Here is a 16146-nt window from a genome sequence, read left to right as displayed (position 1 = left end):
CAAATCTCATAGTTCATAATATATTTCTTTAGTTTCTAGCAAATAAAAACCCTAAAAACTCTTATTTCCATGATTAACACTAAAAAAAACTCAATATAATAAATCTGAAATTTCTTATAATACATAACTATAATAGCTGAAAATATATATATAAAAAACAGTAATTTAATTAGTAAACATGATAAATAATAATAAAATAACATAAAACCTAGTCTTTTAATGGAATCTTAGGAAGGAAGAAAGAAAACAACCGACAACAACGGAAGAAGGTGGCGCCGGCCAACAACAGCAGCAGCAACCCGGCGGCAGCAAGTTTCGGTTCTTGAGAAAGATTTGTGACGTTTCTTGTTGAACAAGAAACATTACTTGAAGAAGAAGAAAGGAGTTTTTGAGAGAGAGAGAACGAGAATGACGCACGAAGAGGAGAGAGAAAAAGTCGAAGGAAGAAGAGAGAAAGAATGACGTGATTTTTGAGAAAAATAATTGTGTAGGGTGAAATAATTGGGTTTTAGGATATTTATATATAGACTTCCCTTTATGGGCTTAGGAAAAGAGATCATGTTTAATGAAACTTGATGACTAATAAGATGGACAATTTAAGACTTTAGTCATCAACATGACTCTTTCCCTTTATATCCTTTTAGGATTTTCGATTCCATTAAACTTCTGTTTCAATATACTTTAATATTTAAAACCTTTATTGAAACATGCTTAATTAAAATATTTATAATTTTATTAAGCTATGAAAAAAATAATTTCATTTGACTTTTAGAATAGTCAACCCTTTTTAAATAGTCAAATCATTTTCCAAACTCATTTGGATTTAAATATAACTATATAAATACTTAAATATATTTATAAAAATTCTTTAAAATTGTGGGGATTACAGGTGAGGGGTTAAGGGTTAGAAATTAGGGTTAATTAAGTGTTCTAAGGGTCATATTTAACGGAAAGATGACGGTAGGGGTGTTTCAGGAATTTTTTCCAAACATCAAGGATACACGATGAATATTGGAAAACGCGAGGGTACCTGGTGAATATTAAGAAACCTCAGAGGTACCTGGTGAAGAAACCGTAAAAATAAAGTTTAGGCATTAAGTCCTCTATTTATAATGATATTGCTCAAAAGCTAACTCGGTGCATGGGGAAAATATCATCGTCGACCCAATTTGACATCTATAATTTCGAGTAACATTGCCCGTTGGAATCAATAAACATAATCACCAAGTATTTTAACACCAAATAGGTGTAAAGATAAAGTACTTCTACACTCAAGTAGTAGATAATCTAATTTGAGCTACCTAATATTGCTCTCTTCTGGTCCTTTTGACTGAGTGCGGAGCGCTTATAATAATTCATCACTAGGATTAGTGCGTCTAACATTATTTAATCAAGTGTAACTTTACATAATATAACTTAACTACTTCAACACTTTAACTAGGTTGTTTTTTTGTGCATTAAAATTTAAAAAGCCATTTTAGCCTAAGCTATCACAAAAACATTTCCAGCACCATTTTGCATTATTTATCTTAGAATATCAATTTGGGACTACTTTTTCTTCGTTGTGTGTTTTGGTAGTTTTTAAGCAGTTTATATTATTAGCATGACTATTTTTACTCTGTATACTAACTCCATTTAGATATATACGGAGTAACAAAAATTTAAAGGAATTCCATTGAGAAAGGGATCGATCGAGAGTGGAGAGTCGAGACTAATAAGTGAAAGAATGAAGTGGAAAAAGGAGATGCTAGATTTGATCTTGGTACCAGCAGGGCTGTTCTTGATGTTTGGGTACCATATATTCCTGGTATACAGATACCTCAGAAATTATACGTGTACAGTGCTTGGCTTTCATAATCACTGCCAGAAAGTATGGGTTAAGAAGCTTATGCAGGTTAGACTACCAACTTTTCCTACACTTATTATTAGGTGTAACCGTGTAAGAGAACAAGAATAAGTCTCGAGTTCATCCTAAATCAGTCGGATTAGAGTGGACTCATATCATTTTGGACTAAATATGCACTCAAATTTTCATTTTCTAAATATTTGCTATTAGATTTGGACCCAATTCATTTTCTGCACATGGAAATCAATCTAGAAGTATTTTGGTGTATAAGTTTGTTTATTTATTCCTTTGTAATATCAGTAAGCCATTAATTTGATAAGTGTTAAAGATGACATCTCTTCAACTTTTTTTCTATTTTCCCTTTGATACAAAATATGAAAATCATCTAATAATAGTAGTGCAAAAAACGTGATTATAATACTGAGTATCATATCATCTTCAATAGGGACTTAAGATTTAAGAATAGAGAAAGAGTTGTCAAAAATGAGTTTCCATCAATTCAAATTCATTTACATTTTAGCGAAACTTTCCCTTTTCAGTAATGAAGATTTGAGAAATGTTTCAAATTGATAAATGTGATGTAACTTATTAAATTTTGAGTCTCACCATTGGACATATAAGTCTCAATATGAGTCTTAAAAATCAAATTAAAAGTTGGTCTCATACTCTCATAATCGGAGAAAAAAAGTATTTATGAAAGGTTTTTGAATGGTAATGCTTTCAATGTAGTAAAGAATTGATTTAATGCTTTGTACATTAGATTGATAACATTGAATTGATAACACCCACTATTAACTACTATTAATCTCAGATTGGTGCAATGAGTAGAGGTCCAGCCTTTACAGTAATGAACAGCACAATAGTAGCATCAAATTTCATGGCATCCACCTCTTTAACCCTGAGCTCCTTGATTGGTGCATGGATCGGAAGCTCTTCGAGCAGTGAAATAATCAAGAGAATAATCTATGGAGATGCTGGACTACCAATTACTTCCATCAAATACATCAGCATCCTCTTGTTTTTCTTGCTTGCTTTCGCGTCTTTCATTCAATCCTCGAGGTGTTATGTGCAGGCCAATCTCTTCTTAAGTATGCCAAAGGCGGCAGTCCCTGAAGACTTCATTGTCGAGGCCTTGGTACATGGTGCAAATTTCTGGCAGGTCGGTTTGAGGGCAATTTATTTCGCCATAACAATGTTGATGTGGATATTCGGCCCAATTCCTATGTTTCTTTCCTCTGCTGCAATGGTGGCGGTTTTGTATGTTCTTGATGTTAATAATAAGATACTGGATGATTTTAATGAGTCAAGTGAGAAAGAAGAAGAGCGAAACGAAGCTGTGGTAGGGGGTTGTGAGAAACAGGAAATATTAGATGATGGTAGTTCTGAACTCCAAGCAGCAGCTGCACTTACCACAGCACTACTGTCTACTGCGTTTGCTTCGCTATAAATATAATAATCCTTTTTTCTTCACATGTTAATGTTGGTGTGAAATCAACAAGTTTCATACATACATGATATATCCCTGCAACGGATGCGGCTGCTATGCTGTATTTAACGCGGGATCAAGATAAAATACATTGATTAGTATCTTTACTTTCCTGGATAACTGAGCAAATCTACGATGGCATATATAGATCAGTATCACTAGTTTCCTGGGTACTATGCCTTTCGGATGACAGATTGGGGGAACTGGAAACTTTTACGTCAGTGATATTCCCGTCACTACTCACTACCTGCAGTGTCTTCAAATAGAGAGTCAAGAGCAAGCTTTCATGGATAAAGGAATAAGCCAGGAGAATTTGACCCAAAAACAAATGTTGCAAGGAAGCAAAATCCGTTGATAATAAGTCCTGAAAGTGGAAGGGGAACATCAATGACCTAAAAGTTTCTAATAAAAACAAAATTTCAGGAATCATGGTTGGAATTAAAGCCTCAAAGTTAGTCATATTCATGGATTATTTGTTTGTTTGCTTTTGTTCATGAAATAGTACTAGAGGTGATCATGGGCCGGGCCGGGCCGGGTTCGGGCCGGGCCGGGCCGTGGCCAAAAAATTTTGCCCATTGGTTGGACCGGGCCTAAATTCGGGCCGAATTTTTGTGTCCAAAGCCCGCTATTTCGGGCCTAAATTAGTGGGCTTTTGCGGGCCAAAAAATAGACTAAAAAGTCGTTTTTGGCTTTCCTAAAGCCAAAAAAAATACGGCCGGGCCGAAAAATTCTGCCCAAAAACGGGCCGGGCCGAAATGATCACCTCTATGAAATACCCAAATCCCACATAGAAAGAATACAAAGTTATTACCTCGTTTATATACCATTATGTTCCTTTTAAGCTTTGTTTAGCAATGCGCTAGCTTAGAATAAGGGCAAACCACGCGGGCGTGTTGGCCGGGCCTAGCTTGTGGCGAGTGCGGTTGCCTGGTTTTTCTTTGGCTTAGCTTCTATAACCTATTCAAACTCTTATTCTCGGGTTAGAGAGATATAAACCAGCCATTATCTTATCGATTTCTTATTAAGGAATACTAGAGGTTCTTATGCTTGTGGTTCTGTTGTTGAATCAAGAAATGCTGAATTTTTTAACATGTTTTTCTCTGAAATGTTCTACTACTGCTTCACGTTTTTCTTCTATGATCATGCTTTGTCTGTGCCTAGACCTCAAATGACTTTACTAGTTGTAGAAGAAGAACGTAGGAGGAGTAAAAGACCTAGATTTTGGTTCCGATTTCGTCACCTTCTTCTTTAATGAAAGTTGTGTCCTAAATGAGGGTCTAGTGTTTGTCTTTATCTTAGAAAAAGACCCTACAACCTATGGTGAGGCTATGAAATATGTTGATGTTGTTTTTTGAAAAGAGACCACAAGTAGTGAGCTAGAATCCATGATGGGTAACAACACTTGGGAATTAGCATATATACTTTCTTAAAGGTTGCAAGTCTGATTTTTCTTTGGCTTAGCTTCTATACTCTATTTAAACTCTTATTCTCTGGTTAAGGAGATATACAATTAGTCGTTATCTTCATGTAAAAAATGATCCTACATCTACTAATTGGTTACGAATTTCATAGTGTTGCTTATCGCTTTCTTATTAAGGGATGCTAGAGGTTCTTATGCTTGTGGTTCTATTGTTGAATCAAGAAATGCTAAATTTTTAACATGTTTTCCTTTGAAATGTTCTAATACTGCTTCATATTCTTCTTCTGTGACCATACTTTGTCTGTGCCTAGACCTCAAATGACTTTACTAGTTGTAGAAGAAGAGCCGAGGAGGAGTCCAAGACCTAGATTTTGGTTCTGATTTTGTCACCTCCTTCTTTACTGAAAGTTGTGTCCTAAATGAGGGTCTAATGTCTGTCTTTATCTTAGAAGAAGACCCTAAGACCTATGAAGATGCTATGAAATATGTGGATGTTGTTTTTTTTGGAAAGAAACCATAAATAGTGAGCTAGAATCCATGATGAGTAACAACACTTGGGAATTAGCATACATTCACTAGTAGAATAATTGCTTATTGCTGCAATGATATTGCTGCGGTTTTACCCATACGCAGCAATATATCACGTAAATAAAAAGGAAAAATATAAAATAACCATATTGCTGCGGTTTTGACCGAAAACCGCAACAATATTGTTTTAACGGAAATTTTTTGACTATTTGATAAGATATATTGCTGCGGTTTCTGTGTCAGAAACCGCAACAATATATTCAAATAATATAAAAAAATATTATTTGAACCTATTGCTGCGGTTCCTACAAAAAACCGCAGCAATAGGCATTTAAAATTAACAATAAAATGGTCCACCTCACTTTTCACGCCTAAACCCTAACCTCACTGTTTTCACTTTCTCTCTCCTCCTCTATCAATTTCACGCCTCTCCTCCCCCCCCCCATCTTCTCTCTCTTCATCTCATCAGTGCCTCTCCTCCCTCATCTCCTCTCTCTCTCCCTCTCTCTTTTCCCTCCTCGTTTCCGCCCTAATTTCGCCGGAAAAACCGCCCAGATACCGTCGGAAAAACGTACGCCCACTTCTCCACATAACCGCAACGTCTTTGTCGGCTGTTCTTCGTCGATAAATCTGAAGACTCGCTGTTCTTCGTCGACAAATCTGAAGACTCGCTGTTTTTAGTCGACAAATATGAAGACTCGATCTGAAAACAGATCTGAAACTCGTTGTTCTTCGGTCGGCTGTTCTTTCTTTGTCGGCTGTTCTTCGTCGTTCTTCCTTCTTCGTCGGCGGTTTGTTTTGTCTTGAAGATCGAAGATCGAAGCGAGTTTTGAAGATCGAAGACTCGAAGATTGAAGATTTTGTTTGTTTTTCAGATTTTTTTTTTCGTTTTTCAATTGTTACATACAGTAAGGAGTATTTGTTTATTTTTTCGTTTTTATTATTATTTCATGTCGGTTTTTTTGTTTTTTTTAAAATTATTTCAGATCTGTTTTTTTCCTTTTGTTGTGATGTAATATAAGTTTGTCTATTTATTTTTTTGTTTATTTGTTAGAATTCATGTTAAGCTTTTATGATGTAATGTTAAATTTGTCTTTATTTTTTTTTATAATTTTTATGTTTTGTAGTTAGATTTTGATGAAAGTTTATGAATTTTTGCTATTTTTCAGAATTTTGTTCATCTTTCGAATTTAATGGCAAAATGCAAAAAAAAAAAATTTTTTTTTTTACTTACACCTATTGGTGCGGTTCTGGTTAGGAACCGCAGCAATATGCTTATTATTTATTATAAAAATAGAGTATATTGCTGCGGTTTTCCTTAGAAACCGCAGTAATATACTCAATTTTGCTAATATAAAATACTTATATTGCTGCGGTTTTACCTAAAAACCGCAGCAATATGTTCAAAGATTGCCGCGGTTTAAAATCGTAGCAATATATTAATTACCTATTGCTGCCCCCTTAATTGCCGCGCGCTCAAAACCGCAGCAATAGGCCACTTTTTGACCGCAGCAATAAGCATTTATTCTACTAGTGCTTCCTAGAGGTTGCAAGTCTGATTTTTCTTTGGCTTAGCTTTTCTAACCTATTTAAACTCTTATTCTCTAGTTAGGGAGATATACAACCAGTCATTATCTTCATGCAAAAAATGATCCTACTTCTCTTAATTGGTTAAGGATTTCATAGTGCTGCTTATCGCTTTGTTATTAAGGGATGCTAGAGGTTCTTATGCTTGTGGTTCTATTGTTGAATCAAGAAATGCTGAATTTTTTAACATGTTTTCCTCTGAAATGTTCTACTACTGCTTCATGTTCGTCTTCTATGACCATGCTTTGTCTGTGCCTAGACCTCAAATGACTTTACTAGCTGGAGAAGAAGAACCTAGGATGAGTAAAAGACCTAGATTTTGGTTCTGATTTTGTCACCTCCTTCTTTACTGAAAGTTGTGTCCTAAATGATCTAGTGTGTGTCTTTATCTTATAAGAAGACCCTAAGACCTATATGAGGCTATAAAATATGTTGATGATGTTTATTGGAAAGAAACCATAAATAGTGAGCTAATATCCATGATGAGTAACAACACTTGGGAATTAGCATACCTTCCTAGAGGTTGCAAGCCTATCTCTACCAAATGGGTCTTCAAAAAAAAAAGTTAAAGCTTGATGGTTCAATTGATAAGTATAAGACAAGACTGGTTGTGAGAAGTTTCACTCAAAAGGAGGGAACTTGTTATTTTAACACTTATTCCCCATTTACTAAGATTGCCACCATAAGGACCTTGATTGGTTTAGCTACTTTACATGGCCTTATAGTACATCAATTGGATGTTAAGATTGCTTTCCTAACTGGTGATCTTGAAGGAAAAAATCTATATGGATCAACCTGAAGGATGTGTAGTTCCTGGTCAAGAGTGCAAGGTGTGTAAGCTAGTAAAATCCCTCAATGGTTTAAAGTAAGCCTCAAGCAATGGTAACAAAAGTTTGATAATACCATAGCCAGTTTTGGGGTTCTTATAAATGAAAGTGATACTTGTGTCTATTCTAGAAATGACCATCGAGGTTGTGTGATCATCTGTTTATATGTTGATGATATGTTGATTCTTGGGACTAGCTTATATCTTGTCAATGAAGTGAAAGACTTCTTAATACTAAGTTTAAAATGAAAAATGTGGGTGAAGCTAACCTCATTTTGGGAATTAAATTTTTTAGATCTCCTCGTGGTTTAATTTTGAGTCAGGCCCATTATGTTGAAAAGGTATTGAGAAATTTCAGTTCTTTTGATGTTGATCCAATTAGGACTCCTTATGACTCTAGTATCCACTTGGTGAAAAATAAGGGAAACCTTGTGAGTCAATCAGAGTATGCTAAAGTAATTGGTAGCATTATTGATGAATTGCACTAGACATGATGTTGCGTATGCTATTAGTAGACTTAGTAGATACACTCATAATCTTAGCAAGGATCATTAAGGTGCTTTACGACGTTTGCTTAGATACCTTAAAGGAACCATGGATTAGGGCATTCACTAAACTTCTTGTCCCACTATTTTAGAAGGTTATTATGATACTAATTGGGTGTTTGGATATGATGAGATTAACTCTACTAATGGTTTTGTTTTTACAATGGGTGGTGGTGCCATTTCATGGAAATCTTGTAAACAATGTTGTATTATTATGATAATTATGGAATCTGAATTTGTTGCACTTTAGTTGGCTGGAAATGAAGCATATTGACTTAGAAACTTGTTGAATGATGTTCCATTATGGGGGAAACCTACTCCTTCGATTGCACTGCATTGTTACTTTCAGGTAGCTATTGTAGTAGTTGGCTGGAAATGAAGCATATTGACTTAGAAACTTGTTGAATGATGTTCCATTATGGGGGAAACCTACTCCTTCGGTTGCACTGCATTGTTACTTTCAGGTAGCTATTGTAGTGGCAAAAAATAATGTCTACAATGGAAAAAAAACACACATTCGTCTCAGACACAAGGTTGTTAAAGATTTGTTAAACAGTGGAATGGTATCACTAGAATATGTAAAGTCCGAAAAGAACCTAGCGGATCTGTTTACTAAAGGCCTTTCTAGAATATAATTGGGGATGCATCCAAAGGGATGGGATTGAGACCCATTTGAAATTTAATAATGAAAATCTGCTCTATGCAAGTAAAGTTCAAAGGGGATCATTAGTAATAAAGACACTTGTTTGTTTCTATCCCTCTTATTAAAAATTGTGTTTAAAAAGTGCTTATCACTTGTGTTGAGGTTAAGCAAAAGGCTCTTAATGAACCCATATCCACATTCGTGTGGTGGTGTGTGGTGGTGTACACTTGATGGGATTTACCTACTTAGATGTGCAAGTGGGGCCGCTTCCTATGAAAAATTGTGGATCATTTCTCTACAACATCTATGAGGATGCAGATAAGGCGTGTGGCCAATATAGGCGCCGCATTGATCGTAGAGTGATTGATTCTCTTAAAGATTGATGTGTGGTTTAGATAATGGTTTTGAGTTTTTTTAAGTTCAAGATGAACGTCACTTAATTGAACAAGATTCTTAAATCTGATTCACTAAGTGTTAATTAAAGTCGCAAGACATTTAGCACTGATGCATTACTTCTTTTTCAAACCCGAAATTGTTTTTCCTCCTTTTTTTCTCCTAACTTTCTTTATTGTGTGGGATTGTGGGAATTAGTGCCTCAAAGTTAGTCATATTAGTAAAGGCTAATGGATGATCCTTCTGCATAAGCACTACACCAATACCATACTTAGATGCAGCAATTTTAACAACAAACACTTTGTTACAATTCGGGACAACTAATACAGGTGCAGTAGTTAAAGCAAATTTCAAAGTTTCTAAGGCATGTTGAGCCTCTTCTATCCACTAGAAAGCTCCTTTTTTAAAGGTTTGCTAATGAGTGCCAAACCAAGGAAGTTGAGCAAATCCTTGATAGAAGTAGGTGTAGACGAACTAGCTATTGCTGCAACCTTAGGCTCTGTTTTCACACCCTTGTTAGATATGAAATGGCTTAAGTATTCAAATCTATTAGTAGCAAATGTGCATTTGCTAGTCTTGATGTACATTTGATTCTTCTCCATTAGAGCAAAAACATCTTCCAAATGTCTCCAATGATCCTCTAGTGTACGCCAATACACTAAGATATCATCAAAAAATACCAGGACACTTTTCCCAAGTAAGGGATTGGAAACCTGATCCATCCACCCCTAAAAGGAAGTTGGAGCAGTTGTGAAGCCGAACGGCATGACTAAGAATTCATAGTGACCTGTGTGTTTTAAAAGCTGTTTTGAACACATCCCCATCATGTATTTTAAGTTGATTGTAACCAGCCCTTAGGTCCGGTTTAGTAAAGACCTTAGCTCCTGAAAGTTCATCAATAAGTTCATCCACAACTGGAATTAGAAACTTATTCTTGATGGTTCTTCTGTTCAACTCTCTGTAATCTATATAGAGCCGACAAGTGCCATCTTTCTTTCCCACAAGAACTACTGGAGAACCAAACGGACTGGAGCTATTTTAAATTATACCCCTATCGAGCATATCTTGTACAACCTGTTTTATCACATTCCTTTGCTCCAAAGGGTATCTGTATGGTCTAATGTTCACATGACCCTTTCCATCCTCCAAGACTACCCTATGATAAAAGACAACTCTACTAGGAGGTAAATCTACTGGATCTTCAAGGATGTTCTTGTATTTCTACTTCAACTCTTCTAACTTAGGCTAAATTACATAATGTATGGTTGTCACTTTAATAGAGCAGCAAGATTTGTCTCACACTTGTAGCAAACATACATGGGTTGTTGTAGCCAATAGTTTACTAGAAAGTTCACCTTCTAATACTATGTTCAGCTTGTTTGGTGGTATGGCTTGAAGAGTGAACTTCCTACCTTCCATAACAAATTCCATCACCAAATTCTTGAAATCCTGGCTAATAAGACCAAGAGTACTCAACCATTGCACTCCTAATACCACATTACAGTTCCCCAAAAAAATCAATAAAGCATCAGTAACAAACTTCTTGCACAACAGACTGCACTGAAATTCTTTACTCATTTGTGTACAGACTATATGATTGCCATCAACAACAACTACTGATTGAGGGTCTATTGTACTCAGGAAACACCTTAATTTATTGGCAACAACAGTATTAAGGAAGTTGTGAGTACTTCCTGAGTCAATGAGAATGTGTAGAGGCTTTCCATTCATTAAGCCATGGACTCTCATGGAACGGTGATTCTGATTAGCAAATAAAGCATTCATTGAAATTTGAGGAGACAATGGCTGCACATCTTCATTACTATCAACATCATCATCTATTAACTACTTCCCTTATTTGTCTCCCTCTCCTAAAAAGTATTTGCATACTAATGAAAGGAACAAATATTGTCATACTCATAAAAGATACTGAAATAATTCTTTTACAACATAAGGAAAAAATTACACCATAACAATATAACCAAATCGATGCTAAACAAAAGTAGGAAAATAAACAAACAACTTATGCTTGATTACTACGCCGTACTCTCCAATTATTAAACAAATTTTGTGCTAAGTTGTTCCTAGAATTAGTCCAAGCATTTGAAGTCGCTATATGAGTATTAATATACTTAACTTCACCATCAAGATCCTTATTGTCACTTTCTCATCACTATCAGATTCAAAATACATAGTGTAATCTGTGGCATATGCTTTCTAATAAGATTGTGTAGCAAGATACATGCTTGAACTATACGAGTACGTATTGGAAAAAAGGAAGGGGCCCTTAGAATACCCCATCTTCCTTTCAAAAGTCGAAAACATGTCTCAATAACGTTTCTGGCCTTAGAATGTTTCATGTTGAAGTATTCCTCTGCACTAATTGGTTGTCGGTCCCCCCCACTCTTTAAGGTGATATCGCTGACCTCTATATGTTGCTAAAAACCCTTCACAATTTGTGTATCCCGCATCTACCAAATAGTAGGCACCTTGACATACGACAAACAAATTATTCATGACGTTGGTCATTCGGATACTACAATATAAAATCTTAGGTCTAGATATGAATACTGTAACACCCCGATAATTCTCTCTTTCTAGAAAATACTTTTATAACAAATCTAGAGAATTACCCAGGCATTATCGCCCGTGTGATAACGTTTCGGCTTACTCAGAATTTTGCAGCGGAAAACTTATTAAAACAAAATCAACTTTATTAAACTTATGAATAAGAACCAAACAATGTTTGAACTGAAACACACCAACTTAAAGCTAAAGTCTGAAAATATAAATTCCTAGAAACAACTTAAATACTACTAATGTCACAAAAGCCTCTCCATTCCAGATTCCCCAATGGTATGCATCTTCGAACCTGTAATGTCAATGCTTTCTTGACTCTGCTCCCCGAAGGATCACCACAGGATCAATAGGCAAAGCCATGATCACAAACACAGACAAGCACGTAATCAGCAAAGCTGAGTACTACATATCAGATACATAACCTAAACATGATACTACAAAATACTTGCAGAAATAAATAATAAAGCATATAACAAACTGCAGATGACTCTTACTGAACTAGACTCTAAACTTTTATTTCTTCTTTAAATGGAATAGTTATGGGACGAGTTGTCTATACTAATAGGAGATATGGAGCTACCACATATTCCAATTGACCTGCGATATAGAGGAACCTTTGAGCTAAAGAGGAAAGGTGATCAATCCAATCCTAGGAGAATACATATCACGGCGGACTATGTATCCCAACCCTTAGTGTCCAACTCTAGACGTGCACCAGTCTAAAGTCTATAACCTATCTCGTTTCACTTTACGTTGCATTCATTTTTATACTTGTGTTGACACCAACCAAGCACATAACACACATAACTAATAATCACATAAACATCACAAAACTCCTTTTTATCTTAGAATCAACAAGTGTTCACAACTTATCATTCAAGACTCCTTTAACTTCTTTTATTCTTTACTAACTTGCCTGTTGAACCTAGCCAACAGCAAACTGTATCTTTATATAGTATAACTCATACTTACCAAATAAGATCCACGGTTCTTATAAGATAAATAAATAATCTCAAGAATCTATGTAACACATGATTCCAACTTACTTACATTAATTCACTCACGAATTAATACCAAACTGAACTTATCTGCTTGCATCAAACTTCCATACAAACATCATACTCATACATATTCTTAGTTTACATGTAGCACACAGGCAAGTAACATGTAAAGCAATTTCAGTAAATCATATATATGAACAACAAGGTCCTATACATGATACTAATAAATAAAACATCCCTAAAGCATGTTTCTAACCATATAGCACGTAGACTATGTACGTACCTTGTGTAAACGAAACGGTAGGCCACTTTTACTCTCTAAAAGTCCCCTACTATGAATTCTCCGCCTAGAAAATAAAATAACAAAGTAAATACTTGAACTAAAAATTTACAGCAACTTTAAAAACGTCCCAAACCCTTTTAAACGTCTTTAAAATCGTTTTTATGTATTAAACTTTCATTATTTTTAATCCCTAGTATAGTACAACTATTCTAGTGATTAAAAATCATTAAAAACCTTAAAATACATACTTTCTGAAATTCCAGCATTTAAAAATTTATAAACCTTCTGAAAATATATTTAATGCATAAAAAATCATATTCTCAATCAAAACTCATATTTATACTTTAAATATATAGTTTCTAGTGATTTAAAACCCTAAAAACTATATCTTTCATAATAAAAACTAAAATAATAAATCTGAAATTATTATTTTACACTATGAAAACCGAAAATATATTTTCATATAAAATCATAATTTAAATCATAAACATGCTAATAACAATAAAATAATGTAAAAAATTAATACTTTAATGGAATCTTAGAGAAGAAGAAAAGAAAACAACCACAACAAGGAAAAGAGGCGCCGGCAGCACAGTGACAGCAGAAAGGACGCGGCAGCAAGTCTCGGCTTCAAGAAAATATTTGTGACGTTTCTTGTTCAACAAGAAACGTTACTTAGCGAAGAAGAAACAAGCTTTGGAGGAAAATATGAAATCACGCACAAGGAAGAGGAGAGAAAAAATGTCGAGTGAGAGGAGAGGAAAATATGAATGGCGTGATGTATATAAAATAATTGTGTGGGATAAAATAATTGGGTTTCGGGATATTTACAAAAAGGCTAATCCTTTTAGGTTTAGGAAAAGAGATAAGATTTAAAAAGATTTGATGACTAATAAGATGATCAACTTAGGACTTTAATCATCAATAGGACTCTTTTCCTTTTTATCCTTTTAGGAGTTTCGATTCCATTAAACTTCTTTTTAAATAAATACTTTTAATACTTAAAGTTTTATTAAGACATGCTTAATTAAAACATTTTCAATTTTATTAAGCTATGAAAATATTTTTAGTTGACTTTTAAAAATAGTCAACCCTTTTTAAAAGTCAAATCATTTTCCAAACTCATTTGGATTTAAATATAACTACATAAATACTTTAATATATTTATGAAAACCCTTTAAAATTGTGGGGGATTACAAATACCTTGTGACACTTTCAAGCCATTAGACCTACTAATAGCATCTCAAAGGATACGTCCATCATGAGCAGATCCTTCCCAACCAGGTTGCACGTATATGAATTCCGAATTAGGATTACATACACCTAAAACATTCATAGCAATACAACCTTTCCTCGTTCGATAGTTTGGTCTATCCTCACTTGGCACTTGAACACTAATGTGAGTTCCATTTAAAGCTCCTAAACAATTCTACATTACAACAAATTAAGAGGAATAAGTTCGCAATCAACAACGTGATGGATTTTTTTGAAGAATGATAAAAAAAAGTAATTTTATTACCTCGAAACATTTCCATCTATCCTCTTCGCCTTTTTGTGTTATAGGTGTCGGTTTTCTAAGCACGTGTGTATGTAGCTTCAAAATAGCCAGAAGACATCGATGAAAAATTTCTACTCACACTTTGTCCACTTCGAAAAAAAAGGCTTCTAATTGTCCTATTTTTTAAATGATGAGCCAATGTGTACAAAAAGATGGCCACAATTTCCTCTAAAGATATATTTCGAGTACCGTTTAAACCTTCAATATCTCTAACCATCTCATAGAGGACATAAAAGGTTTTTCTATTGACACGAAGTTCACTTTTACAAGCTATATCACTATGCTTGATTAGTGTATTCAAATTATCTTGTCTTAGAAATTTCTTCTCACTCTTACTATATCTTGGTCACTCAATTTGATGGGTAACTACACCCATTCATACACATTACCAAATACATTATTGTGCTAATATTGTTAACTACCATGAAAAGTAATAACAATTCTATTTGCCTTTTCTTCAATCTCCTTACTATGGTCAATTGAGATGAAGCCATTTCTGTAGACAATGACATACAATTTATATTAATACAACTATACTTGAACTCATACTAGTTATTATAAGTTGTCACAAAGAGTCATCCATATCACAAAGAGTCATCAACTTATCACCATTCACATATAAGCTGTCATCAAGTAACTAGCATAATTCATTTACAGAAGCCAAGTTGCATCAAAGAAGTAGGGGGGAACAACATCTATCAACCAGGAAGGGAAAGAATTCAATATAATTTAACATAATTTAATTTGCTAGCTTGCACCTTTGACCATTATACAAATCCACATGCACAATTAGGCTAACCAGACAATAATTTCAAAAAGTGATGTCATAACATGAATGTACCAAATATCCAATAGATGATCCATGAAAATTATTGTGGATCAAGATGGATAATTAATTGGTGCAGCTAAATTAAGGAGATTGGTAGTTTGTTTGTATTAAGGCAAACACAAGTTAAATCAACGACTTATTGAGAAAATTCCATTAAATTTGTCACGCACTAACCATCTAGAGACCACTCACATCCTAAAAGGTACAAACATAAATCTTTCTTTCCATGGACAAGCCCCCTAGTTAGCCTCTTCTATTTCGTAAACTCTAGCAAACTTAAGGTACAATATTTGCTTCATATATTACACCTTTGTCCTTTCGATTAGATAATCACAAAACAAACAATTAGCCTAAGATGAAAGAGAAAAGAAAGATGAGAAAAATATAGCAATTTGTTACTGTAATACCAAGAAATGTTACGAAATTGAACATCACTTCAAAACTGTAATTGACAAGAAATTGGGGACAAAAAGAGGACATACCTTCTGCAAATAAGGTGGTCGGCGACGGTGGTGGTCGGAAAAGGGTGGTCGGCAACGATGGTGGTCGGAAATGGGTGGTTGGCGACGGCTGGCTTCTCTTGTCTTGGGTTTAACCTCTCTCTCCTTTCCACACAAATTA

At 34.7% G+C, this 16146-nt stretch overlaps 1 protein-coding gene across 1 annotated transcript; it reads left to right on the top strand.

The window, feature by feature from the left end:
* The first annotated feature begins 1492 nt into the window (after positions 1-1492).
* Positions 1493-3316, top strand: LOC104898836 (uncharacterized). The gene is made up of 2 exons (XM_010685946.4): positions 1493-1894; positions 2658-3316. The coding sequence occupies exons 1-2, from the start codon at positions 1727-1729 to the stop codon at positions 3291-3293; spliced, it is 804 nt and encodes a 267-aa protein (XP_010684248.2). The 5' UTR covers positions 1493-1726; the 3' UTR covers positions 3294-3316.
* Positions 3317-16146: the final 12830 nt, after the last annotated feature.

This window comes from Beta vulgaris, chromosome 7 (assembly GCF_026745355.1).
Source record: "Beta vulgaris subsp. vulgaris cultivar EL10 chromosome 7, EL10.2, whole genome shotgun sequence".
NCBI lineage: Eukaryota > Viridiplantae > Streptophyta > Magnoliopsida > Caryophyllales > Amaranthaceae > Beta > Beta vulgaris.
Note: the sequence above shows the minus strand (reverse complement) of the source record. Positions and strands in the feature narration are given on the sequence as shown.